This window comes from Hyperoodon ampullatus (assembly GCF_949752795.1).
Source record: "Hyperoodon ampullatus genome assembly, chromosome: 15".
Lineage (NCBI taxonomy): Eukaryota > Metazoa > Chordata > Mammalia > Artiodactyla > Ziphiidae > Hyperoodon > Hyperoodon ampullatus.
Genome location: NC_136928.1, coordinates 86,609,880 through 86,636,843, shown reverse-complemented (window position 1 = coordinate 86,636,843; position 26,964 = coordinate 86,609,880). Strand labels below are relative to the sequence as shown.

Here is a 26,964-nt window from a genome sequence, read left to right as displayed (position 1 = left end):
AAGGAATCGGTTCATTTCATCTAGGTTATAAAATTTGTTGACATAGATTTGTTCATAATATTCCTTTATTTTCCTTTTAATGTCCATGTGATCAGTGGTGATGACCCCTTTTTCATTTCTGATATTAGTAATTCATGTCTTCTCTCTTTTTTCTTGGTTAGCCTGGCTAGAGTTCTATAAATTTTATTGATTTTTGTCAAAGAACTAGGTTTGTATATTGATGATTTTCTCTCTTGATTTCCTGTTTTCAATGTCATTGCTTTCTGCTCTAACTTTTCTTTCTTTCTGCTTTTATATTGCTTGTTTTTCTCTCGTATCCTACAGTAGACGCTTAGATGATTAATTTTAGGTCTTTTAAATATATGCGTTTAACACTGTAAAATTCCCTCTTAGCACTGCTTTTGCTGCATCCCACGAATTTTGATAAGTAGTATTTTCATTTTCATTTAGTTTGAAATATTTTCATATGTTCTTTGAAATGCAAAAACTTCCCCAGGTCCATGGGCAGTTTCCAGGGCAAAGAGCAAGTAACTCCCGGCCACCTTGTCATATATTCAGCTCATTTATAAATTGGGCTTGGGAACTTCACAGACGTTTTGTTTCTGCATTTATCTTAAAAAGCTTAAAGTGTTCTAGAGATTCTCTCCCTGCAGGTAAATTCTAAACCATGTGGGAACGACTATTGCCTGTTCTCTGTTTGACGTATAGGGATGACAGACACAACTTATGTGTGACTTATCATGTTAGCGCAATCCCACCTTAGTGAGGCCGATGGTCAAGAAATGGTTCTTTCTAGGAAAGCTGAAATGACTGATGCCATGATGTCAACTCAGTCATCCATCTTCTTCAGACGTGGCAATTATTTAGTGTCATCAAAAAAAAAAATTCAAACATTTAAATTGAATAATTGTCATCTTTCTTTTCTCTAGGCTCACAATCACAAAACTATTTTACATAGTATTTCTTAGTTTGGTTTGTCCTTTTGACCTTTCTTCTTCCTATCCTCACTGAAGACCATAGAGCATCATACAATTTTTCAAGATAAGAAGCACAAACATGGGCTCCCCTGGTGGCGCAGTGGTTGAGAGTCCGCCTGCCGATGCAGGGGACGCAGGTTTGTGCCCCAGTCCGGGAAGATCCCACATGCCGCGGAGCAGCTAAGCCCCTGCACCACAACTACTGAGCCTGTGCTCTGGAGCCCACGAGCCACAAATACTGAAGCCCGCGTGCCCTAGAGCTCACACGCCACAACTCCTGAGCCCCGTGTGCTGCAGCTACTGAAGCCCACATGCCTAGAGCCCATGCTCCACAACAAGAAGCCACCACGATGAGAAGCCCGTGCACCGCAACAAAGAGTAGCCCCTACTCACCACAATTAGAGAAAGCGCACGCGCAGCAACGAAGACCCAACGCAGCCAAAAAATAAAATAATAAAGTGTAGTCCAGATCTAAGTATTGAGAGGTCCCTTCTGAATCTGTGTGATTGCCCTGTGCTGGCATTCTCACATCCTTTAAGTCATTCATAATCAGCACAGGCTGTTTGATTATTTGATAACATTTATATACTTATATACTTACTACATTATATATACTGATACAGATACATATCCAAGTCATGTCAGAGGGGAACGTGACACTAACAGAAAGATTCCCTCACCCTGAGAGGACACAGCCACATTCAGACACTGTGTAAAAGCTCATTTCAACTGCAGTCCTTTTCGGATCACTGCTGTCATGCCCCCAGCATGCTGTTGGAGGTGGCACTGCCCAGAACTCACTCCCTCTGGGGCAGCCCTGGGCAGTGGAATCTTCGAGGCCAGCTGCCGTGCCTTCCTTCTGCTGGGCAGTGGAATCTTCGAGGCCGGCTGCCGTGCCTTCCTTCCGCTGGGACAGCTCTGAGGTAGAACTTTCACTCCAGAGCGACACACGCACACACACACACACACACACACACACACACACACGTACAGAGAATCCAGGAGTGTTCTATTTTCTTTTACTGGAGCAGGCGGTGGTCTCTACCATTCTACTCATTTTGTGGTAATTCCTACACGATTGTGGCATAACTCTGGAAAAGCGGTAACAGCCAGCTTTCTCCTTTGGTCATTGTCTAGAACATAACAGCTTTACAGAGAAAACCAGGACACGTTTTATAATTGGCATCATCGCATACTTTACCAAGATATAAGGGATTCCGTCATCCCTTCTGGTAGAACATCTGCAGACTCCCTGCTGCATGGGTGCTCACTCTGAGAGGGTGCTTAGTTGTGCTCAGTTATGGCAAACAGACTCACTCTGCTTTGACTTTGGTTCTAGGCTCCATGGTCCCCTTTTCGATGCGGATCCTACATGCGGAGCTTCAGCAGTACCTGGGGAACCCCCAGGAGTCGCTGGACCGGCTGCACAGGGTGAAGGCCGTCTGCAGCAAGGTAACCATCACTCCACTTCGGGCCGCTGATGCCTCCCCTCCTGATGGAGGGCTCACCCAGACCTTCCCGCCCTCACGAGAAACACATCACGCCACCCTGTACCCTTCCCACCACTCTGCTTCCCCCTCCTGAAAGGCAGGCTGACCCGGTTCCTTGTGACCGTGCAATTCACTGTTCTTGCTGAATTTTTCTGGGTCGGGGGGGGCGGGGTTCGGCAAAGCTTGAAGCCTGAAATCTTTCTTCCCGGTATTATTAGTAAATGAAAAGCGGGAGCGTTTCCTCTTGTGTAGAAATCACACACGTGAACACGTGCCAGGCTGCCCAACCACTCACGCATCCTGCAAAAGGCTACGTGCACCTGCTTCATATCAGACGGAGGCATCAGAGCAGTATTTAAAGAGATAATGGTTTAAAATGTTCCAGAATCAAAGCAAATTACAGTGTATCATGACACGTGTCATTCGTAACACTGACTCCGGAGGCAGATGAGGTTCAGAAGTGCTTGCCGAGTTACTCTGGGTTGTAAAGTTAACAATTACGTGGAAGGCATCAGTTGTATCAACAAAAGATGAGATTGCTGTACTGAGTGATGGGAAGGAGAGATGTGGGGCTCAGAGTCTCCCCATCTCCAGGCAGCGGGCAACCACGCCCCCGAGAGCCGCTGTCTTCAGACTGGAAGTGAGCCTGCCTTTCCTACCCGCCTGGCAGCCTTGCTGTGTAGCTTAGCTGCAGCGTCATCTGTGGAAGGGCTTCCAAAGCTATAACAGCAAGCAGTTAGGGGCGGCAGCATGTGACAGATGTTTAAACGAGGTTATTTGTACTTGTCGAGTTCGTGCTTCCGTCCCCAGCTGGTCTTGGTGGACGTGCCTGGAGCTCCCGGGGGGTCCTCTGCGTTCCTGGCAGGGAAGTGGCAGGGCTTCCGCCCTCGCCAAGTGGACGCCGCAGCAGGCCACCTGACGCTCTTAAGCTTTGCATCGGCTTCTGGCTTTTATGGCTTAAAAGATAAAAAGAAGAACTTTGCTCTCTTTTAATTTGATCCGTTGATGGGGGAAATTGTGTCATCACTAGTTTTTAGAGTCTAACACTCCTTTGCTTGACTCTTAAAACATGGTTAAAATACAGTTATTTCCAGAAATAGGAAAACAAAACTTGTAATTGGTACTAAATCAGTGATGTTCTAAATCACAGACAGATGATTGTTTTTATTGCTTTTCACTCACCTCCGTGTCACACGGGGAAGTGCATATGAATTCTAAGGCTTTAACCCTCAGGCCGTCTCCCGAGGCCTCCCCGGCGGGCTCCACGCTCTCCATGCGTCTCTGGGCGCCCGCCTGGCGCGCCTGCTGCCACGTGGTGCTGCCCTTGACGCCACGGGCTCGGAGGTCGGACACGGGGGTGTGCTCAGTGCTCCCTCCCACACGACGGGTGCTGTGCTCCGTGCTTTATGTTAAAGCTCCGTAAATGCTCACAACGGCTGTACAAGACGTGTCATGCCTGATGTACAGACAAGGAGACGGAGCCCCCGAGGGTTAAGTACAGCTGAGGTCCGGCCGCGAGGGGCCTGAACGAGAGCAGGTCGCCGGCTGTGAACCGGCCGCCGCCCACGCCTTGCACCCTCTGCGGGTCCAGCCGCAGCCCTTTTTCCCGCACGTGCAGCGTGTGCCCGGAAGCCTTGGCACGCGGCTCCGGCCTCGTGCGTCGTCACCCTCCGGTGCCAGAGAGCGCCAGCCGCGCTTCCTCTGCCAAGAGCTGCTCTCGGTCAGGGGGCGCTGGGCTCCTCGCTGGGGGCGGGGGGCGAGTCCAGCAGGGAAGGAGATGAGTCAGCCTGTGAAATAGTCTCTCCCAGGGTGACGGCCGCACCCGGCCCCCCGCCTCGGCTTCCCCTCCCCAGCCTGCTCGCCGGGCCTGGCCTCCTGCCCGCCCCAGACCCAGGGGGCCCAGGCTCAGCCAGCGCCCACCAGGCCCCCCAGACGCAACTGCCTGCTGGGGTGCAGCTGCGGGGTCGAGCAGGGCCCACCCGGGCCGCCCTGGAGTCGTCACGGGGGCTGGGGCGGGCAGAAGGCGCGCCGGGGCTGCCCTCTGGAGCCGCCGACCGGCCAGCACCGTGACGGCGATCGAGGGCTTCGCTCCGGGCGTCGTTTCCGGAAGGAAAGCAGCAGCGCGGTCCACACCCCCGAAGCGCTCTGTGCCCGTCGGTTTCGTTGCGTGTGTGGCGTCTGTCGTTGCTCTGGAGGTCAGGGGTGGGCGTGGAAGCCGCGCCTGGGAAGCGGGTAAAGAAGAGAGCACGAAGGTTTCCGTCCTTAGTGAGAAAGCCGAGGCCCCGCTCGGTGCTTGGGAAGCGCACACGCTTGCGGCGGATGCAGGTGTGTGTGCAGATGTGCTCGGAGCCCGCTGTTGGTCGCTGCCTCTCTAGCACACGTCAGGTCTTCACAGGTTCAGCCCGAGCGCGCGTTTCCCAAGGGAAAGGGGACGACGCGGGGTGGCAGCTAGAGTGAGATGCGGGCGGGCCCGGGGCAGCCGGGGTGGGTGTGGCGCGGACACCTGCCGCCCGGTGGCCCTCAGCCTGGGCAGCCGGCGTCCTCTCTGCAAAGGGACACACTGGGATGGAGGTCTCCCGCTGCTTCAGCAGGGCCCAGAGCCGGGGTGTCCCAGGGCGCGGGCTCCAGATGGATGTCTCGTCTCCACAGCCGTCACGTGGGGAGTGTTTAGGATGTGACATCCGCTGTCCAAGCCACCCTGCAGAATTACAGTTACAGGATGGCCTCTGTGAAGGAAGTAATACGCCCTGAAGGAAGAACACTCCAGTACGTTAGTGGTGTGGGTAGTGGGATTAAAGGTCATTTTTATTCTCTGTCCAGGTCTTATACAATGCACATGGTAGTTTTATAAGTAGAATTTTTTTTCTACTGAAAAGAAACTAAATGAGGACTGCGGGGCAAAGGGAAGATGAAATTCAGACAGCAGTACGGTCGGTAACGTACAAGGTTTATGCCACACACAGGTTGGTGCTGAGGTCCAGGTAAGCAGAGCAGAGAGGGACATAACACCAGTTATGGAATCCCTGGCATTGTTTGCTCAGCAGAAGCTGAGCTTTTCCTTATACGGAAGATTCACTGGAGAATGGTTAGAGCCTGTGTATTCAGCCTGATGAGAGCACTGTCTCGATTTTTTAGGTGCGGCCCAGTTTTAGCAGAACATCACTCACGACCTTTACGAAACGGTCCAGGGTTTTCTCTGCTGTCTTTGAAATAGGAGGTGACAAGTAAGAACCGCGTGGTGAAGTAGTACATGTTTGGTTCAGATGTAGCGGCGTCGATGAAGAACAGAATATGCCTCGATGTAAAATAAGCGTGCCCCGTGGCTTGGGAGAGCCACCCCTGTCACGCCACAGCAGCGGTACCTCTGCCCTCCATCCCTGCTCCTCGGCTTCTCTGCGGGCCACTGCACCTCTGGGTCCCGTCGGCAAAGAGCCAGGGAACACGTTTCTAAGCCCGTTTGCATATGTCATGATGCCAGATCAGCGTGGGGTTTGGGTCGCCGCTGATGGGGACGTGCCGCGTGGGTTTAAGTTCAGTGCTGCCCTGCCCTACAATTTGACTTCTGCAGCCTCCGCCCGCCCCACCTTAGCCGGGCTCGGGGCACCAGGTAAGGAAGTGCCCCTTTACAGACCCTCACTGCCGAAGGAGCCCCTCGGGAAGGGACGTCGGTTTGCTCTGTTCTTGGTTGGACACCCTAATGAGGCAGAGGTGAGAGAGGTGTTTCTAGGAAGGGTTCATATCTTTACTAAAAAGGAATTCCAACAGATGGACCTGCTCGGTTATGCTGTTTTACTTGTAAACAAAGTTAAGAACGGAAGAGAACATTGTCTGCCCTCCCCCTGCCAGCCGCTCTGGGAAGCACCCAGCTGGGCGGGCCATCAGGCGTGCTGACCACGCCCGCCGCTGCCCGGCTTCACCTGATGCCCATGGTCCCCATGCCCCTCTGTCCTGCCGCTCCAGCAGAGAACAAACTGATGGTGCCTTCGTCAGATAAGATGGGAGTGGCTGGCAAGTGAGGGAGGTGGAGGAGAGGGGAGGTGGTGGCTCCTACTCCCTGGTCAAGGCCACAGCTCTGCCCTTTGCCATCAACACTTACGCTCCTGGGCCCGGGTGTGCTCAGAGGGCCCAGAAGGAGGAGGTGACAGGAGCGTCCCTGTCGTAGGGGTTTGTACGATTTGTATCCTGACTCGGCTCACGGTGGAAATTCGCGCCTTTGGAAACTCCAGGTTGCATCTTGCAGATCCCAGAACAAAGACTTGGGAATGTCGACCATACCCCTCAGCAGCCCCAGCCCCGGGTGAAATCTGATGTGCCAGAGGTGACCCACAGTGTGCCTGTAAGGTCACCCGAGTTGGCAGGCGGTCCCTCCCGACACCTGCATGATAGCCCAGCAACAGGCAGCCCTCGGTGGAACAGAGAGGTCTGGAATCTCCATCCTGGCATTGTTTACCTGGGCATCGAAGGTTCTCACTCTCTGACCTACATGGAAAGAGAGAGCATTGCTTCACGGTGTGATGCCCTGCTGGGGGGATGTCCACAGGCCGTGGTTGGAGGGGCTTTGGAGTCAGGCAGACGGGTGTTTCCAGGTGTGACCCTGACTCTTCCTGGTGGGGTGACCAGCCTGTGGAAGCCCGGGGAGGAGTGGTGTCACCAGCCACCGCCAGGCTGCTGTGCGGGTTAGATGACCAGCGACCTGGCACGGTGCGTGGTCCATGGGAGTGTTTAATATTCCTGCAGCGGCTTGGAGCAACTCCGAGAAGCCTCTTTTCACTTTGAAAAGCCTCTTTTCCAGAAGGTCCCCTAGGAGACTGGTAGGGCTGAGAAGGCCCCAGGACTTTCCAGAGAAATCTAAGCCCCTCTAGGGAGACCTGCTCTCACCTCAGTCTGAACACCGCAGGTCACTAGTGAGTCCTTGGGTCCTTGAGTTAGGGCCGGCCCCCAGGGGTCCAAAGACTGGACGCTTTGTCCATAAACCTGGTCCCTAGACCTTGCCCACCCACAGCCCGTGACAGGCCGACAAAGGACAGGACCAGGGCTCCTTCCCCGAGAGCCTTCCCACAAACCAAGGTCCCCAGACCACCCATACTGGTGTTGCCTGGAGCCCATCAGAAGGGCAGGGTTTGGGCTGCACCCCGCATATGGCTCAGAACCTGGAGTTTAAAATACCGGAGTCCAAGGTCCTGCATATGCACCAGGGCCCACGAACTTCTAGGATTCCTGCAGAGGTGTAAATGGGGTGTTTCTTGTGGGCTGCTCAAGTTCGCTGGGAACCCAAAAATGTTTGTAAGTGATCTTCCAAACCCAGGGTAACTGCAGAGAAGTTGGGGCATGGGTTTGGTCCCTTTAAATATGAGTAGGTGACACATTGCCTGTTTGAGATCAAGTGGTCCTTTTTATTTATTTGTTTGTTTATTTATCTATGGCTGCATTGGGTCTTCGTTGCTGCGCGCGGGCATTCACCAGTTGCGGCGAACGGGGGCTACTCTTCGTCACGGGCTTCTCATCGCGGTGCGGTGCGCAGGCTTCTCATTGTGGTGGCTTCTCTTGTTGTGGAGCACAGGCTCTAGGTGCATGGGCTTCAGTAGTTGTGGCACTTGGGCTCAGTAGCTGCGGCTCGTGGGCTCTAGAGTGCAGGCTCAGTAGTTGTGGCGCACGGGCTCAGTTGCTCCGCAGCATGTGGGATCTTCCCGGACCAGGGCTGGAACCCGTGTCCCCTGCATTGACAGGTGGATTCTTATCCACTGCGCCACCAGGGAAGCCCTGAGATCAAGTGGTCTTGGTTACATGTGGAGTCAGGCAGCTGGGACATTCGTGCGAGGCGTACAGTTTTCTCCGTGGACAAAACAACCGAGCCCGGGCCTTCTGAGTCCTTTGTCCTCCCTCCGCTGCTGTCTAGAGTGTTGACGGCGTCTGCATTGCTGGAGTGACACTGCCCGTCCCAGAACCAATCCAGGACGGCCCAGGACCCGCGGGTGGGGCAGGGGGTGTCGATGCAGCCTCTCGGCTCTGGTCACACCCACCTGCTGACAGAATGGCGGGTCCAGAACCGTCTCCCAGGCCCACATTTCCTCCTGGCCGCTCCCTGTTCATGTCCAAGCAGCATCTTCACATGCTCAAAACCACTGTCATTTCAGTATTGTAGTTACTTTCGGAAGTACGTGGCTCACCCGGAGCCCGGCTGCTGCCGACCCGCCACCCCACGCTCGCGTTTCCAGAGCATCTTCCAGAATGGGTGCCGTGGGCGCGGCCCGCGTTGGTCATTCTGGGAAGCAGACCCAGAACCGCTCGCGGGCGTGCGACCTGCACCTGGACAGGAGGGACAGGAGGGGATGCGGCCACGTTTGCCATCTGAGTAGCTCAGGCTTTGGGTGGGAGCGTTTCTACACTTTCCTCTACAGAAACGACCTTCACTAGATCAGCGTGCTGTTACCGTGACTGTGTGAAGTCATATGGGCGGGAATTCTCTCCCCCAGACACTGTTCTCCTGCGATTTAGCTCAGGCGGGAGGTAACTGTGGCCCCCCAGGTGGGTTGCCCAGGTGCATGGAGACGCCCTGCAGGGGCCAGGGCCACTCCCCGACCCCGCCCTCCTGGGGGCTCCTGACTCCCTCACGCTCTTTTGTTGTGGTTGGTTTCGCTGTCAGGCCGGCCCCTCCCCCACGTCCCATGCGTGGAGGCCAGGCCTCGGGCCCTCTGCGCTGTGCGTGGCCCCCGGGGCTGGGAAGAGCCAGGCCTCCCGGTTTCTTCTTCAGAACCTCTTTGTCCTTCTCTTTGTTCCTGTCCCTGCTCAATGGCACCTTCGAGACCTTCTTTCCTGGGCAGTTTCTGTTGTTACGACTATCAGAGGACCAATGAGCTGAAAAATGTCATTTGACCTCGTTGGGACCAACTAGCTCATCTTCGAGGTTACAGTTCTGAAGCCCGGGTGTGTCCTGAGTGGTCACGGTAGGACAGGCCTTCGTGTTCGCAGCGAACTCTCGTCCACCTTTTGTGAAGCTCTGACCCTTGGCACCAGAGGAGGCCCAGCTGGCCCGTCTCTGCGTGGATGGGACGAGGCCGGTGAGAGCCCGGAGCAGCTGCTTCGCTGGCCGCGAGCTTCGCCTCCTGAAGGTGGGCCGTTTGGGGCAGTGCTGCCAGCCAGGGTGGCCCACTGCACGAGGGGTGTCTCCCCAGAGCACGTGGCCTGAAGTCGGCCGTCACAGAAGCATGAGACCCCCGTTTTCAGTTAGCACGTCTGTCTTTTCCTTCCCTGCAAACAGTGTTTATATTAACACGTTTTTTCTCCTCGTTCTGCCCTCTGCCCAGATCACCGTGGTAGCAACTTCTTTCCTTTCAGGGAAACCAAATCACAGAGGAGGCAACTCAAGGTTATTAGCCGAACAGTAAAAACTATGTAAAGTGACAGATGTTCAGAATGTATTTGATACATGTAAAAAGGCTGCACATCTCAGGTGCCCTGGAGGAGCAAGACTGACGTTTTCACAGAAGTTAATAGTCATCCTCTTGTGTAACATTCCTGATGCTTTCCTGACAAACAGAGAATATCTGCCCCATGTCTGGGGTCTCTGATGTTTTACGAGTGTCATAAACCCAACCCCGCCCCCCCAGTCAGAGAGCAGCTACCTGTTTGCCATCATCTCCGTGCCTTGTGAGCAGCGAAGCTCAAAATGTGTCCCTGCGAAACGCTCCTTGACGAGTGGGCTTCCATACAGAGAAGTCTGCTTCTCCTGGAGTTTATCATGACAACGTCTAGAAGCAAATTCATTTCTGTTGCTCTTCCCTCCATCTCCCACAGATCCTGACAAACTTGGAGCAGGGCCTGGCCGAGGACGGCAGCACAAACAACATGGCCCAGGAGAACAGACAAGGTCAGTGCGGACTCGCCTTCCTTAGCTAATAGCCGGCATCGCCAGAGGACTCGGCCCCGAAGGTTTCTCTGTCTCATTCCTTTCCTTCTCACTCCGTAACGCACTCATCCTCTCATGCATTCATCTCCTCGGTCCTTTCTTACACCAAGCCAGGCACCGTGGTTGGTGCTGGCATAAGGCATGAACCCCGCTCTCGGGGAGCCCCGTCAGGCCGAGACCCGCCTGCAGCAGATAACCCCAGAAATCGACGTGAGCGTCCACAGCAAGGTGGGTGCCTGGCCCACCCGCCCGTGGGGAGCCAGAGGCCTCAGCCAGTGAGTGGCAGGAGGGAGCCTGAGGCCTGGGCGGAGCTGGAGAGGAAAGGAAGATGGGGCCCTGCGTGTAGAGCCTTGGGGGCCAGGCCGTGGAAACGGGTCTTCATGTGAGTGCTGGGCGGGCAGGGGGCCAAACTGCATTTTGAAAAGATTATCCTGCCTGAGATTTCTTGAGAACATTAGAGAGGAGAACTTCTAATCGTGCTTCAAAACCCAGCTCGGATGGCACCTCCCTGAGAGGCTGGCACCTCCGCACATGAGCCTGTGGGCTTATGTGGTCTCCAGGGGCTCGGTGGTCCCCCGCTCTGCGCCTGACGTGGAGCGGCTGTCGGTGACCACGGGCGAGCACGGATGATGTGGGCAAGAGGTGGGCTTCCTCTGAAGCCACGCTGTGAGGAGACGGATGTGCCAGAAGCAGGAGAGGTGGCCCGAGAGGACAACCCCCCGGGCAGAGACCTGTGCCCGTGCCTCGGGCACGGCGGGGCCCTGGGCGCCGTGCACCCCGGACGCGCTCGTGACTGTGGGAAAAGGGGAAGCATCCCAGGCAGGAGATGTCCATCCTCGAGGACCAACAGCTCTGGCTGCGTTTGTGCTTTAAGCACAGATCCCTTTCTTTGAGAAATCCCAGGGGACCAGGTCTGTAGGTGCGACGTTCGTGCATCCTTCTCAGTGATTTAAGTGCAGGTAGACAACAGGGGTCTGACGTGGGCATCTCCGTGCCCTGGGACATCCCGCCCTCAGCATCTTTCCCACTCTGGCCATGTCATCCCACGGGGGGTCCGTGTTTCGGTGGCAAAGAGCAGGTAGTTGTTGGAGCTCAGGAAGCAGTGCCCGGAAACCTGACAACTCACAGCAGATCAACAGATTTATAAGGCAAAGAGGGGAAGAAAGCACTAGAAAGTCCTCAAAGATAATCAAAATAAAATGCAGTTCACTGAGAATCCACATTTTACATTCGTTAAGGAAAGATATTCAGAATTTTTCTTTTCACAAAAATGATGTCCTAAGGGGAATGTAAGCAGCTAATGCATATTTAATTGCTGAAAGGCAAGGTGAGTTAACGTTCTTAATTCTGACAATTGAGTTTTTTGTCCTTTTCTCAAGCACTCCAGGAATAAGCGTCATTTCTAGGAGACTCTTATCCCAAAATTGACCCTTGGTCCCGGCAGCGGGAGGAAGGTCAGTTTAAGGCAAGCTCGCCCAGTGGTCACCATTCACATGTGTCTGGGACGTGCTTCTCCCTGGGCCTGAGCTGGATGGCAGATTCAACATCTGACCGAGCACCGGCCTCTCCAGCCTCCCCGCCCCGCGTCCGCTCCGCTCCCCCTGCCCTCAGAGCCTGCTGAGGCAGATGCGTTAGGAATTGTTGCTTCCACTTAAAAGGTCACAACACCTAGGCCTTAGGCAGGCAGGCTGCTGTTACCGGGGCGCAGCTGCTGACACCGGGGTGTGACCGTCCACCAGCCCTGCAGCCGGGAGGCCTCCAGCCCATCCAGGTCACACCAGGAGTGGCCCCTCTGCAGGGCGAAGGCTGTCGGCTGGCTTTTCCCATCTTTTGGGCGTGCCAACCTGGGGACGTGGCCCTGGTCGGCTCATGGGATCTGTCCTCCCCGAGGGTGAGCAGGTCGCCAAGAGCACAGCCCAAGGTGTGGGCTGAGCAGCACAGGGAGCGGTGGCCGAGGCCAGGTGATGGGGGCGGGGCGTCCATCTGTCTGGGTCGGGCTGGCGGCAGGACCCACTCCCCATGCACTCACCCTACTCCCCTCTTGCAGCCTCTGTGCAGCTGTGGCGGTCCCGCCTGGGCCGGGTGACGTGCTCCATGGCCAACTGTCTGCTGCTCATGAAGGTATGATGTTCTCAGGGCGGGAGGGGTGGGGACCGCTGGGACCTCGGGGTGGTGTGCATGCAGGGGGGCGTTATCGAGCAGAGAGGCCAGTGAGACACTCGGGATAAACGTGCTTTAACTTCTACTGAAAGAAATGTCAATAGAATGTAGAATTTACACTGCCAAGTTTAATTGTTCAAACAGGGGTCGAGATGATTTAATTGAAATCCTCCTCATGCTCTCAATTCTCTCTCCCTCCTGTTTTTCTCTGGATTCAGTCCCAGAGTTGGCCTCCGTTCCCCCCATTAGAGGAGGTGGTTTCACTCGTCCTGACCTGACTTGGCGCTCAGTGGTCATGGCATCTGGGGACAGGCTTCCCAGGGAGACCTGCTCCTTAGCCCCACCCCACCATGGGCCCCCCGCCCCCCCCACTGCCAGCCCCCCGGGAGGCGGCTGGGGGACGAGGAGGCTGAACCGAGGGCATCGCTCCTTTGTTCCTCCATCCGTGCCTCCTTGGCAGGGCCCAGCTGCAGGGGCTGGAGGCTGCTGCCCGAATCAGTGAGCCGCAGACACCTGGAGTAGCTCCGTTAACATCTTCTGAGCCATTAAGAGGCCAGGTCGTGGCCCTCCCACGGGCCAGCCCAGGGTCACTCCTGAGCTTGGTTTTAGCAGAGCAGAGCAGGCAAATGGCCAAAGGGAGACGCGGGCTCCGGGAGCTGGTGTCTAACCCTGACAGGGCAGCCCCGCGAGGGGACCGCGTCCCGGGCCAGCTGTGGGTCCCGTGCAGAAGGCCACGCTGGGTGTGCACTCGGCTCCTGCCCCAGGGCCCTGCCTTCCGTGCGTCGCTGTGACCCTGGGGTGCAGACTGCCTCGCGTGCCCCTCCCACCCCCGAGCCCCGGGGACCTCCCCTGAAACGAAGGCCCGGAAGGGATGCACTTGCAGCCCCCCTTGGACAGCGCCTTGGGGTTAAGGCGCTCTGGTTCTCGCAGCTCCTCCCTTCCTGCCACCCCGACCCACGACACGGCGCCCCGTCCCTCCCGCGGGTGGAGGGAGCCGCCCAGGGCCACTGCCGCCTTCCGTCCGCGGAGCTCTCCGGCTGACGCGCAGAAACAAAGGACACATCGTAAAGTCACAGGCCGATCGGTGTCTCCTTGGTCACGGGCTGGGACTCCTCAGGAGGGTCTCCTGTTCTACTGGTGGGTTCGTATGTGCATTTTCAAGGCACATTAATAGAAAATTGTGGGATAAGAACACCCTTCTTTGTCTACTGCTGGAGTGATGATACCACCAGGCGCCAGACTAAGTCTTGTACCTACTTTGTCGGGACTCAGTACAGATCACTGTGCTTCAAAAATACTTTTACCACAAGTGCAGTTTAATTTGAGATTTTAGATTATGCTTTCATTTCCACGAGTTAAAAAAAGGAATGAAAAATTTTGCGGCTGAGGCGCCAGCACACGTGCGCATCCTGTCGCCGCCTAGTGAGCGAGCCCGGCATTACAGCAGCGTCGGCCTCACCGGCGCGTCCCGTCCCTTCCGTTCGCGTATGGGCGACGCTGGGTTACTTCAGCAGCCGCTTCTTATTCTGAATAACATTTCTGCTACGGCGACGTGAACGCTGATTGACCTTTTTAACGATGAGCCGTCTGTACACACGCTGCAGCCCGAACGTGTGCCTGAAACACTGTCGCGGCCTGGGCACCCCAGCCCGTCTGGGAGACTCAGGGCGCCGCGCCGCCCGCCTCCGTGCCCCGCCCGCCCGCACTGCCCGTACGCCGCCTTCTTGCTGACCTCGCCCCGCCAGGCGGTGCAGCTGCTGAAAGAAGCGGGGGACGGCGGAGCTAGAGCGGTGGGTCCCTGCGAGCGGGCCGCGCCCGCCTGACCGCGGCCTGGACGGCGCTCGCCCTCAAGAGCGCCCTTCAGCCGGGGCCGCATCCCTCGTTTCCTCCGGTAAATAAACGATTTCGTTAAACGGTCGTCCGCTGACAAGCTCTGGGCCGCGCTCCGCTCTGGTTTACTGGAGGCCGGGCTCCTTGGAACTGCCAGGGCCCGGGCCCGAGGCTGCAGCCGCCCGGGGCTCCCGTCCGGGCCCGGCGCCTCGTCTGAAAGCCTCCGCACGGGGTCCCCACGGCCGTGTCCGCCCAGGCGTGCTCTCCTAGGAGCGCCGCTCCGGCGGGACAGCGGCCGGGGCGCCGAGACGTGGAGGTGTCAGGCGGCGACGCTGGCCGCAGAGCCACCCGGAGGCGCGCTGCGTCTCGCCGGCCAGAGACGCGGGCCGGGATCTGGGCGTGTGCACTGGCCTGACCCGGTGACACTTGGGCGCCGCCGGACACGGACGGCGAGGTGGCCTTTCGTGCGCCCGAAACCGGAAGTGAGGCGTAGGCGTTCCGCACAGTGGGTGATTCTCAGATGCTCCGAGGTGCCCCCGTCTCGCCGCAGAAGTCCAGGGCTCAGCGGAGCCGGACCCCAGCCGGGCCTCAGCGTCCCGCGGGCCCCAGGCACCGGGGGCCACTGCCGCCCCGAGAGAGGGCTCTGGGCACGCCCTCACCCGGGCGCTCCCGCTGGGCAGGGCGCGGGCAGCGGTGCCAGGAGCCGAGGGGGACAGGCAGGTGCTGCCGGCTCGCCGCCTGCACCCCCGAGTCCAGTTCGTTGTGAAGAGCTGCTCTTGAAGCTGCCAGACAGGAGAGTCTTCCCATTGTTTTTCCTGCTAAACTGGAATGTTCCTTGTCATCTGTCTTCATAACATCCCAGTTAGCGAACTAGGAACACCTGTCCCAGTTTTCATGAGATTGAAAACGTAGACGATTAAAGAAAGAAAAGTACCTTCTCGGGTTTTACGAAGACGCAGTGAGGAGAACACTGCCGCGCGGCCTGCTGTTTGCTGACCCGGGCGACACGGGGAGCTGTCACACCAGCCCGGGACAGTGCCCACCAGCAGGCGGGACGGTGACCCTGCCGTCTGAGCTCGGGGCTGTTGGGGATTTGTCCTTGTGACCCTGGCAAGACGGCCAGGTGCCCTGGATGGCCTCCTCACGCCAGAGCCAGCGAGCTCTCCCGGCCCAGCTGTTTTACGGGGCTTATGTTTGTCTCCATTTAACAACTTTACCTCGAGTTTTAGTAAAGAAAATGTTTAAGAGACGCTATTAATAAATTCGGTTTCTGTGTCTGGCAGATGGAGGCAAGACAAAATTCACCAATTAAGGATTTTGTCAGAAAAGAAAGAGTGAGTCCAGGTGAAATACTAATTGCTACTCAGGAGCTGGAAGAAGAAAGCCCCTCTGCCCTAAGTGCACAACCAGAGCCCCTCCGGGCAAGGAAGGCTCTCAGGACCGTAGTTACACACACAACTCAGAGCCTGGTTTGCTGGGCCGTCTGCCGCCCTCACGGCGGTGCCACGTCCCACCTGCCCACGCATTCGTGTTCCCGCTTCACGTGCGAGTCTGCAGGTACCTGAGCTCCTGTCGCGTGTAACACGGAGCGTGAGCCTCCTAACTCTAGGATGCTCTCTGGGTCCCCCACAGGATTACGTGCTGGCCGTGGACGCGTACCTCTCGGTCATCCAGTACTACCCAGAGCAGGAGCCCCAGCTGCTGAGCTGCATCGGCCGGATCTTCCTCCAGGTGTGAGCCGCGCGGTTGGCAGGGGGGGCCGGGGGTTGCCTTAGCGTGGATGCTGTAGATTTAAGAAGGAGCACAGGGAATACATCAAGTCAGACTTCTGTGACTGTAGAAGGGGTAGTTTTCTTGGTCCTGGCTTGACTGTGCTCTGGGCTTTGACGTGATTAGGAAGCCAATTGCTAGACGTGCCTTTTCGTAGATTTTCATCTGGGAAGTGCTGAGATGGATTCCTTGAGAAACTGCCCTGTTGCAGGTAGAAGTGTGTTGACAAAACCGTCAGTAATCTTATTTTAATTGGCTGATAATGTAGCCAGTTGCTGATATTTTACTGGAAAGCGCGCTTGAATCCACATGCGTGGACAGAGGAGGTCCCGCTCGGAGCCACGGTCCCGACAGTGCGGGATGTACCCGCTTTGCCAGGGATGGTGCTGAAGCCGGGGCGCATTTGGTGCCGGGGTGCCGGGCTCCCGTCCTCGCTCCTGTCCTCCCCAGGATGGCAGGCCCACACTTGCAGGCCGAGCGTGGGTGCCTCGTCCCTGCACCCTCAGTCTCAAAGAGTGTCGACCGTAGCACCCGCAGCCTGGGCGGGAGCCTCACGGGGCCGTCCGTGGTGGTCAAAGCAAGGGGGATGGATGTGGGGAGGCGCTGGCCCTGAGTGGGTGCCCTGCTGGGCCATCCTCCTCCGCCGTGTGACAGCCCACTTTACAGAGGAGCAAACTGAGGCTTCCCGGGGGTCGAGTGACCTGCCCGAGGTCCCAGAGGTCAGGCCCAGAGGAGGAATTTGAACAAGGTCACCCAGAGCCCAGGTTCTCTTCACTGACGTTGGTCCTGTCCTCCTGCACCTCCCGGCCACTGCGCACACGAGTGCGTGCACACACGCGCCCCACCTCCACCCCGTCCTCCACGCCACGCACAGACGCAAGCGCACGCACACACACAAGCGCACACACGCCGCTCCCCCAAGGGGGCGTCCAGAGACAACCCAACAGTGAAGGCCGCCTGTGTGTCGTCCAGGTCCCTCCCAGGACACCTGGGGTCCCTGCCCCAGGCTCTGAAGGTTGACCTTCACTGAGTAACTCATGGATGTTGAAGAACGTGTGTTCTAGCATCTGAAAGGCCCGGGTTTCTGTTTGTCCTTGGTGCTTACCTAGCCTTGACCCTGGGCTAGCCACCCTCCTGAGCTGCGTCCTCTCCTCTGTGCACCAGGGACGCTCGTGGCTGCCTCTTGGGGTCCTTGTGCCGATGAAACGAGACAGCCGTGTAAAGAATGCAGTGCCGTGCCCGGGATCTCGTGGTGCCCGGTTATTATCCTGATTTTCATACTAAAAGAATGTTCTGTATCTGCTCTAATTTCTCACTACTCAGGACAATCTCAGAAACTTCATTTCTGTCTTAATTTGCATAATTTGAGAAATGTATGCTGGAGATCCATCTAGGAACCCTGAAATATGAAAGCACAGTCTTTCTGTGGCAGTCACGGACCTGACGGCCCTGGGGAGGGACCCTGACGGCCAGACTGGGGCTTGGTCGGTGCTTCCCTGGAGACGTTTCTGGCCACAGAAATATTCACATTTGCACCTCCAATACGTTGGGCTCCCCGGGGAAGTGTCCCCAGATCTTTGCAGTTATCGTTATAAGTGAAATTGGTTTGGGTTTGTCTGTGTGTATGCGTGTGTGTGTGTGTGTGTGTGTGTGTGTGTGTGTGTGAGCGTGCCCTTCTCAAAAGCATTTGGTATCTGTGTTCTGTCTTCATAAAAATAGCTTGCTTACTTGCCTTCTCTGTTCTCTGGCATATTTTGGATACTCTGGAATTACATGTTCCTGGGAGATTTGAATAACTGACCTCAAAGAGGCCTCAGCCATCCTCCTAGGATTTGTTGGATAACTTAATATTGTTACTAATGGCTTTAGTGTTCCACGCGTGAGGTTTTTCCTCTCTGTTTCTGGGATCAATTTTGGCAATTTAGAGTGCCAAGGAAATCACCTGTTTGGTCTGTGTATTCACATATGTTTTTGCTTAGAGTTCTGTAAAATATAGTCTTTCATAATTACTTCAATTTCACTTTAACTCTAGTTATTTCTCCTTTTACATTTATAATTGTTTACTCATGCTTTCTTTTCCTTGATTAGTTCATCCACTTATTATCTGTTGTTTTCTTCAAATAACTAGTTTGGGTTTGTTTATTTGCTTACTAGACACTTTGCAATACTTTTTGTTTGTTTGTTTGTTTTTTGTGGTACGTGGGCCTCTCACTGCTGTGGCCTCTCCCGTCGCGGAGCACAGGCTCCAGACACACAGGCTCAGCGGCCACGGCTCACGGGCCCAGCCGCTCCATGGCATGTGGGATCTTCCCGGACTGGGGCACGAACCCGCGTCCCCTGCATCAGCAGGCGGACTCTTCAACCACTGTGCCACCAGGGAAGCCCTGCAATACTTTTAAGTGCCTCTTTATATTGTTTAATTTTTTACGCTGCCTCTAAGTCTTAGAAAATCAGTAAGATTTTAAATCCTAATTACGTTTTAATAATTATGAAGATGTGGACTTCCCTGGTGGTGCAGTGGTTAAGAATCCACCTGCCAATGCAGGGGACACGGGTTCGAGCCCTGGTCCGGGAAGATCCCACACACCGCGGAGCAACTAAGCCCGTGCGCCACAAGTACTGACCCTGCGCTCTAAAGCCTGTGAGCAACAACTACCAGAGCCCGCGTACCTAGAGCCCATGCTCTACAACAAGAGAAGCCACGGCAATGAGAAGCCCGCGGCCCACAACGAAGAGTAGCCCCCGCTTGCCTCAGCTAGCGAAAGCCCGTGCACAGTAACAAAGACCCAGTGCAGCCAAAAATTAATTAATTCTTTAAAAAAAAAAAACAGAAATATAAGGATGTGAACTTACCTTCTAATGACCAGAAAAATCAGTAGGTGGCAAAGAAAATTCTAAGATTCCTTCGTTATCTCCCACTAGAAAATAGTTTCAGCGCAAGTCCTGTCCCAGCTCCTCGAGGCCATGTGGTGCAGAAGGCCAGCACGTGGTCTGGGAGTTGGACAGTCCCGTTCTGTTATGTTAGCTTTGTGACCTGAGAAAACGGCCCAGTCTTTCTGAGCCTCGTCTTTGTAATCCAGAGAGTGAAGAAAGGAGTGGGATCAACAGCACAGCTTGTTAGAAGTTGTGAGCTGTGGGAAGCACTTAGCACAGCACCCAGCAGACATTTAGGGCTTGGTGCACCTTTGTCGTCAGCTGGTGAGCGTCAGTATCTCCATCAGTATGCACCTGGGCCCTTGGAGGGTGCAGGGTAAGTGAGCGCACTGCGGGGAACGCAGGAGTTCAGGCCTCCGTGGGGGACCCCGGTGCTCCCACCGTGGGCACGAGGAGGGCGGGGCCGGGAGACACATGGGTGGCGCCACTTTGTTTCCTCCTCCTGCTGGGGTGTTTTTCGGGGCAGCATTGACAACAGAGAGGGGCCGGAGACCGTGAGGGTAGCTTGATGGGCGCTGGCGGAGGACCCGAGATCCCCGGGTCGGTGACGAAGGGCACTCATTACAGCAACAGCGGTGCAGCCAGTGTCACTGTCACCAAACACCAGGCCCTGGTTTCCCAGGGTGACGTGAAGGGGCCGGTGCTGCCTGCAGGGCGGTACCGCGGGCTTCCCTGGAGGGCAAGGGAAGGGAACAAGCGCTCCCGGCAGGTGGCTGGAGGACCCCGGGATCGGGATGGGGGTGAGCGTGCGGAAGAGAGGGCGCTGGCCACTGCAGCTGCGATGCTGTTCCCTCGGCAGATGCAGAGGCATCGCGTGGTGTGTTGTGACGAGATGCCCTGGAGTCGGCCGCTCCAGAGCTGCTCCTTTAGGCCTGGAACACAGAGGCCTTTGTTCTTCCTTCCCCCTGGTTGTAAGGTTTTTGTTTTCACAGGATTTTCATTTTTCCTGTATTTTGCAGTCTAAGCCTTAGATCATTGATCTCCTTCCTCATGCAGAAGGAGACCTGATTCCCTCTTAACCCCCCGCCCCCCAGGCTGTGGTCCGTGGCGATGGCAGGACGGGGGAGGGGGTTTAGCCCTCAGGACCCCCAGTGGCTCTGGCTTCATTTTAGAAGGAGCTGAGGAGGTCCCCGTAACCGTTTGATAAGAGCGCGGCCATTTGTTCGTACGATAGAATTCTGTATTATTGGGTCAGAATGTGACTGCAATTTGTTAGTTTGATGATCTCTACCATTTTACTGGTCACAAATAACCCCCCAATAATTGATTGGGAGACTGTAATATTGTACCAAAAGGTAAATGTTGTATTTTTTTAGTCATTCTTTTTTTTTTTTTTAACGATAATATCAAGTTTAATTTGCCAAATATACAAGTTGGACTTGTGGAGCATGTTTTGCCCGGGTGCTACATAGCAAACAGAGGTTTCTTGAAATGATCCATGGGCAGGTTTAAGAATGGGCCTGGGGCCGGGCCAGAGTCGGGGGTTATTTTTATTTTTCATAATGCTATGCCAGGATTCCTTTTGAAGGGTACAAATTAAAAACTGTAAGACTTGTTAACACTCAGGTGTATTAACCACTCACTTTCTGACATAGAGATAGATGTTGACATCCCACTGTATCCTAAATGGCTCTTACTTTTTTTTTTTTTTTTTGGTAACAAAAAGTGATAATCAGTAAATGGTTATACCAAAGTTTTACCCTGCCTGATACATAAATGTCTTCAATATCCTAACATAACATTAGGAAACTATATATGTGGGTGTAGATTTAACTTTTGTCAGCTGAACTGACTGCATAATTTTGTCAAAGCAGATTGGAGACATAAAGACAGCTGAAAAGTACTTCCAAGACGTAGAGAAAGTAACACAGAAACTGGATGGACTGCAGGGTAAAATAATGGTTTTAATGAACAGGTTTGTATTTTTTCTTTATTTTTCCTTCCAGTTTTATTGAGATATAATTAACTTACAGCACGGTGTAAGTTTAAGGTGTGCAGCACGAGGATTTGATTTACATACTGACATCATGAAGTGAGGACCGCAGTAAGTTTAATGAACATCCATCATCTCATATGTAACATACGGCCGTGTTAATTATGTTCACCATGTCGCACACTGCATCCCTAGTACTTATTTATAACTGGAAGTTTGTACCTTTTGACCACCTTCATCTAAATCCCCCGCCCCCGCCCCCGGCAACCATAAATCTGATCTTTTCCTGTTCGTTTGAAGTATCATTGACTTGCAACACTGTTAGTTTCTGTTACACAACGTAGGGACTTGATACTTCTATAGCCTTCAAACTGATCACCACCATTAGTCTAATTATGACCTGTCTCCACACGAAGTTCTCCCATTATCACTGACTGTATCCCTCACACCTTACATTCCAGACCCGTGACATGTTTCTTTTGCACCTGGAGTTCGTCCCTCTCTGTCTCCCTCCCTTGATCACCTGTTTCTGTCTTCACCTCACCCACCCCACTTCTGGCAACCACCTGTGTGTTCTCCGTGTCTGTAACTCTGTTTCTGTTCTGTTTGTTCATTTGTTTTTAGATTCCACATATAAGTGAAATCGTACAGTATTTTTCTTTGACTTATTTCACTTAGCATAATGCCCTCTAGGTCCATCCATGTTGTCACAAATGGTAAGATTTCATTCTTTTTTATGGCAAGTAATATTGTAATGTTCTGTGCACGCACGCACACCCCTTTATCCATTCATCTGTTGATGGACACTTAGGTTGCTTTCTGTGTCTTGGCAATTGTAAATAATGCTGCAGTGAACGTAGGAGTGCATGTACTTTTTTCTAATTAGTGTTTTTATTTTCTTTGGATAAATACCCAGGAGTGGATTTGCTGGCTTATATGGCAGCTCTATTTTTAGTTTTTTGAGGAACCTCCATACTGTTCTCCACAGTGGCTGCACCAGTTTACATTCCCACCAACAGGGTACAAGGGTCCCCTTTCTCCACAGCCTCACCACCACTTGTTGTTTGTGTTCTTTTTGATAACAGCCATTCTGACAGGTGTGAGGTGACATCTTATTGTGGTTTTCATTTGCATTTCCCCGATGATTAGTGATGTTGCGCATCTTTCCATGTGTCTGGCCATCTGTATGTCTTCCTTGGAAAATTGTGTATTCAGGTCCTCTGCCCATTTTTTAATCAGGTTTTTTTGATGTTGAGTCGTTTGAGTTCTTTGGCTATTAACCCCTATTTGATATATCAGTTGCAAATATCTTCTCCCATTCGGTTGGCTGCCTTTTCATTTTGTTGAGTTTCCTTCACTGTGCAAAAGCTTTTGGGTTTGATGTATTCCTGGCTGTTTATGTTTGCTTTTGTTTCTCTTGCTTGAGGAGACATATCCAAAAAAATATTGCTAAGACTCATGTCAGAGAATACTGCCTATATTTTCCTCTAGAAGTTGTATGGTTTCAGGTCTTACATTTAAGTTTTAAATTCATTTTGAATTTATTTTTGTGTGTGGTGTGAGTTAGGAGTCTAGTCTGATTCTCTTGCATGTAGCTGTCCTGTTTATCCAACACCATTTATTGAAGAGTCTTTTCCTCATTGTATATTCTTGCCTCCATTGTCACAGATTAATCGACCATGTAAGTAGGGGTTTATTCAGGTCTTCTGCCCAGTTTTTAATCTTTTTTTTTTTATGTTGAATTGAATGAGCTGTTTATTTTTTTAGTAGTTATTTATTTATTTGGCTGCATTGGGCCTTGGTTGTTGTGGCACACGGGATCTTCGTAGCGGCAAGTGAGCTCTTCTTTGCAGTGAACGGGCTCTCTAGTTGAGGCATCCTGTGGCATGTGGGACCTTAGTTCCCCAACCAGGGATCGAACCCACATCCCCTGCATTGGAAGGCGGATTCTTAACCACTGGACCACCAGGGAAATCCCTGAATGAGCTGTTTATATATGTTGGATATTAACCCCTCATGGGTCATATCACTTGCAAATATTTCCTCCCACTCAGTAGGCTGCCTTTTCATTTTATCGATAGTTTCCTTTGCTATGCAAAAGCTTTTAAGTTTAATTAGGTCCCATTTGTTTATTTTTGCTTTTATTTCCTTTGCTTTAGGAGACGGATCCAAAAAAATATTGCTACTGTTTATGTCAGAGTATACTGCCTACGTTTTCCTCTAGGAGTTTTTTGGTTTCTGGTCTTATATTTAGGTCTTTAATCCATTCTGAGTTTACTTATTTTTGTGTATGGCGTGAAGGGATGTTGTAATCACATTCTTTTTTTGGGAGGGGGGGCCACGCCACGGGGCTTGCAAGATCTTAGTTCCCTGATCAGGGGTCGAACCTGGGCCCCAGCAGTGAAAGAGCCGAGTCCTAACCACTGGACTGCCAGGGAATTCCCTCTAATTTCATTCTTTTACATGAGGTTGTCCAGTCTTCCCAACACCACTTGCTGAAGAGACTTTCCTCCGCTGTATATTCTTGCCTCCTTTGTCATAGATTAGTTGACAATAGGTGTGTGGGTTTGTCTCTGGGCTCTCTATCCTGTTCCATTGATCTATGTCAGTTTTTGCGCCAGTACCATACTGTTTTGACTATTGTAGATTTGTAGTATAGTCAGACGTCAGCGTGAGTCCTCCAGCTCCAGTTTTCTTTCTCAAGATAGTTTTGGCTATTTGGGGTCTTTTGTGTTTCCCTACAAATTTAAAAATTTTTTGACCCAGTTCTGTGAAAAATGCCATTCGTATTTTGATAGGGATTGAATTAGACTAACAGACGTTAGACCCAGTGCAGTTTACTCCCCAGAATGCCCTGTCCCCTGCCACGTCCAGAAAGCACTGACACCACCCGGTTCGGGTGATGCCTGAGGGGCCAATGCTGCCTGGTCCTCCCCTTGGGGTTCCAGTTCTGGGAGCTGCCCCGTCGGTGTTGCTGCCACGCACCTGCCCGCATCCTGACTTTCCTGGTTAATCCTCTGTGTATCGCTTATTTCCAGAGCTTTCCTTCACCTCGGTCAGAATAACTTTGCAGAAGCCCACCGATGCTTCACAGAGATTCTAAGGATTGACCCAGCAAATGCGGTGGTAAGACACCCAAGCAGAGGTGGCTCCCCCCACCCGTGCCCCCCGCCCCCCCGACAAGTCTGCCGGCACCGGGTGCTCTCATGGGGGCCAGGGAGGTTCTCGGGCCCCATGAGGCCGCATCCAGTCCCACGTGTCCCCCTCCAGGCCAACAACAATGCGGCCGTGTGCCTGCTCTACCTGGGCCGACTCAAGGACTCGCTGCGGCAGCTGGAGGCCATGACCCAGCAGGACCCGCGGCACTGCCTGCACGAGAGCGCGCTCTTCAACCTGACCACCATGTACGAGCTGGAGTCGTCCCGGAGTCTGCAGAAGAAGCAGGCTCTGCTCGAGGCCGTGGCCAGCAAGGAGGGGGACTGCTTCAACACGCAGTGCCTCAAGCTGGCCTAGTTCCCGCCTGACGCCCGAGCCGACAAACCCCCCGCCCTGGCGTCCGCGAGCCGACCTTCTCCATCCAGCCGAGGCCCAGGCCGCTCCGGCCATTTGCACACGCGGGGTGAACGTAACCTGAGGGAGGGGGTCCAGGGCGCCTCGGCCCCTCCTGTGCATTCCTGGAAGCTGACCTGCTTTGTGTGCTGAGCTGAGCCACGTAACACAAACCGTTCTCACTCCGAGCCTGAATGTTCTTGAGGATTCACAGATAGATAGATGAGGGGGAAGAGAGACCCTTCGTCCCCGCCCGCGTCCCAGAGCGAACCGCGTCCACCAGCCGTGCTGGTCACCTCGGGCGGGCCTGGTGACGGGTGGACGAACCTGTCCTTCCTCCTCCTGCGTTTGCACATCAGAGGGAGCGCGGGCGGGGACGCCTGGGAGTGGGTTCCAGAGAACTCGGGGCCCTACTGCACAGAAAGAGGGCGGGCCTCGCAGCGCGGACACTGTCCTCTCAGGTCTGAGGGTCAGGGCGTCTGCGGGCCTGTTTACACGGTCACTCCTGCTTTTAAAGTCTCTGAAGTACCTGAGTGCTTCTTCACTAAAGAACTCTGGCCAGGGTCCTTTAAATATCCAGCTATTCTAGTACACTTTAAAATGGAACTCACTTTAAAGACTCTGAGATAAACGTCTACTGCATAAAGCAAAGCGAAGCTGTATTTCTGGTCATTTTTGTAATAAAGTAAAAACACAAATGCAGCATCTACTGGGCAGATGGTCCCAATGCAATTGTTGAAGTACAGATTCATTACACATTAAAATAGGAGAAAAAGATGAGACTACCAAGAGGACTGTGGGATACCAAGGAGGTTCTAAAATCGTCTCTTTTCAAGAAGAAAAATCAGAACTCCTTATGTTTCAAAAGCCCCAAAATATGCCATTTTAATTTCTTCACCTTGAGGGTTTTCCTTCAAATCTGGCAGCGGGTGCCAGGGTGGCGGGGGGAGGTGCTGGTAAACAAGGCTCAGCCTCCACCTTGAACCTGTGCAGGGCGGGGGAGGCGTCCGCTCGGATCCCTCGGATTCCGGAACCGTCCTTCCCGGGTCTGCTGTGTACAGAGCGGGTAACACTGCACAGGCTCCCGGGGGCGGAGGCCAAGCCAGTCAGAAACCGGACTCCAGGTTCCCCAGTAAATCAGTATTTGCATCCTGGACGCACCCTCCCCGACCCCCATTCCCCCTGGGGGCGTCGAGACAGGCAGGGCGAGCGCTAAACCCCTGCCGTCTGGGGCTCGCTGGGGCTCCGCACGTTTGCAGGTCCTCGGAGGCAGCGAGGGAAGCGCGCCCCGGGTGTCTGTAAGGTCTGGGGTAACAATTGTACCTTATCTAGTTCGCACTCCTTTTTCCTTTTCCTTAATTTCTTAAAAGATTAAATTCATCAGGTGCTGCTGTGTGTGGTCTCCTCCAACCCCCATGAGGTAGTTCTGGCCCAGGAGACGAGGCCGGGTCTGCACCCGCGCCCTGGGCCCAGACCCAGGACCCCTCCGCCCATCACACAGACTCCTGGGAAGCGCCCAGAAAGCTCTTCCCGCAGAGGCTCCCCAAAACTCACGGTTTGAAGCCCTCAACCCAGCGTGACCGTCTGTGGAGACGGGCCTTCAAGGAGGTGACACAGGTGAGATGAAGTCACAGGGTGGGGAGGAGAGGCCACGTGCGGACTCGGCCACGGAGCGAGGCCTGGGAGCGGCCAGCCCTGTGGCACCTGGAGCTCGGACCTCCAGCCCCCAGAGCCGCTGTCGGTGGCATCTGTCACAGCAGCTGAGCTCGCAAGACACCCGCTCCCCTCCCTGCGGTCCCTGCGCCAACGCCGTGGGCAGCCCGCAGGGAAGCAGGGCCCCGGCCACCCCTCGCCTCCGCCCTCCGTGACCTGTGTCCTGGAGGGCGCGGGGCGGCCTGTCCGCTGTGGCACCCTCGGGCCTGGGACAGCGTCTGCAGCCGGTGAGCCCAGGAGTGACTGAGCCAGCACGAGCCAGTCCGAGACGGGGCCAGCCCCGCCCCCAGCCAAATGCTCACCAGGCGGGAGACCTGACAGTCCATGAACCTCGTCGGGACGCACGCCCAGACCTGGCTTCTAGGAGCAGAAAGAGATGGAGCTTTTCTGGAAAAGAAGTTTGCAACTGAGTCAGAATTTTACAGGAGGGGAGTGGTTTCACTAATTGCCCCATATTCCTAAGATGCGTTTATGCAAGACCATGTTTAAAAAGTTAATGACATGGAAAAGTAATCAAAACAAATGTATATTTACATAATACGTGCATATGTTAACGGAAGGGACTGAAAAGTAACACTAGATGTTAAATCACAGTCACAGCAAGGATGGGCACAAAGGCATTTTTATTTGCCCTTCTATGACTCTGAACCTCACATTTTTCCACATTGTGTGTGTGTTGTTTTTATAACCAGAGGGGAAAAA

At 54.0% G+C, this 26,964-nt stretch overlaps 1 protein-coding gene across 1 annotated transcript in view; it reads left to right on the top strand.

Moving 5' to 3' along the window:
- TRAPPC12 (trafficking protein particle complex subunit 12) overlaps nt 1-24,513 on the top strand; it is a gene marked incomplete at both ends in the record, with an annotated part of 54,345 nt that extends 29,832 nt beyond the window's left edge. The window contains 8 exons of the mRNA XM_079721095.1: nt 2,317-2,429; nt 10,262-10,338; nt 10,471-10,601; nt 12,421-12,494; nt 15,996-16,094; nt 20,882-20,982; nt 24,039-24,126; nt 24,271-24,513. Coding sequence (XP_079577221.1) covers nt 2,317-2,429; nt 10,262-10,338; nt 10,471-10,601; nt 12,421-12,494; nt 15,996-16,094; nt 20,882-20,982; nt 24,039-24,126; nt 24,271-24,513 — 926 coding nt within the window. The remainder of the gene's footprint in view (nt 1-2,316; nt 2,430-10,261; nt 10,339-10,470; nt 10,602-12,420; nt 12,495-15,995; nt 16,095-20,881; nt 20,983-24,038; nt 24,127-24,270) is intronic.
- Between the last annotated feature and the right edge of the window lie 2,451 nt (nt 24,514-26,964).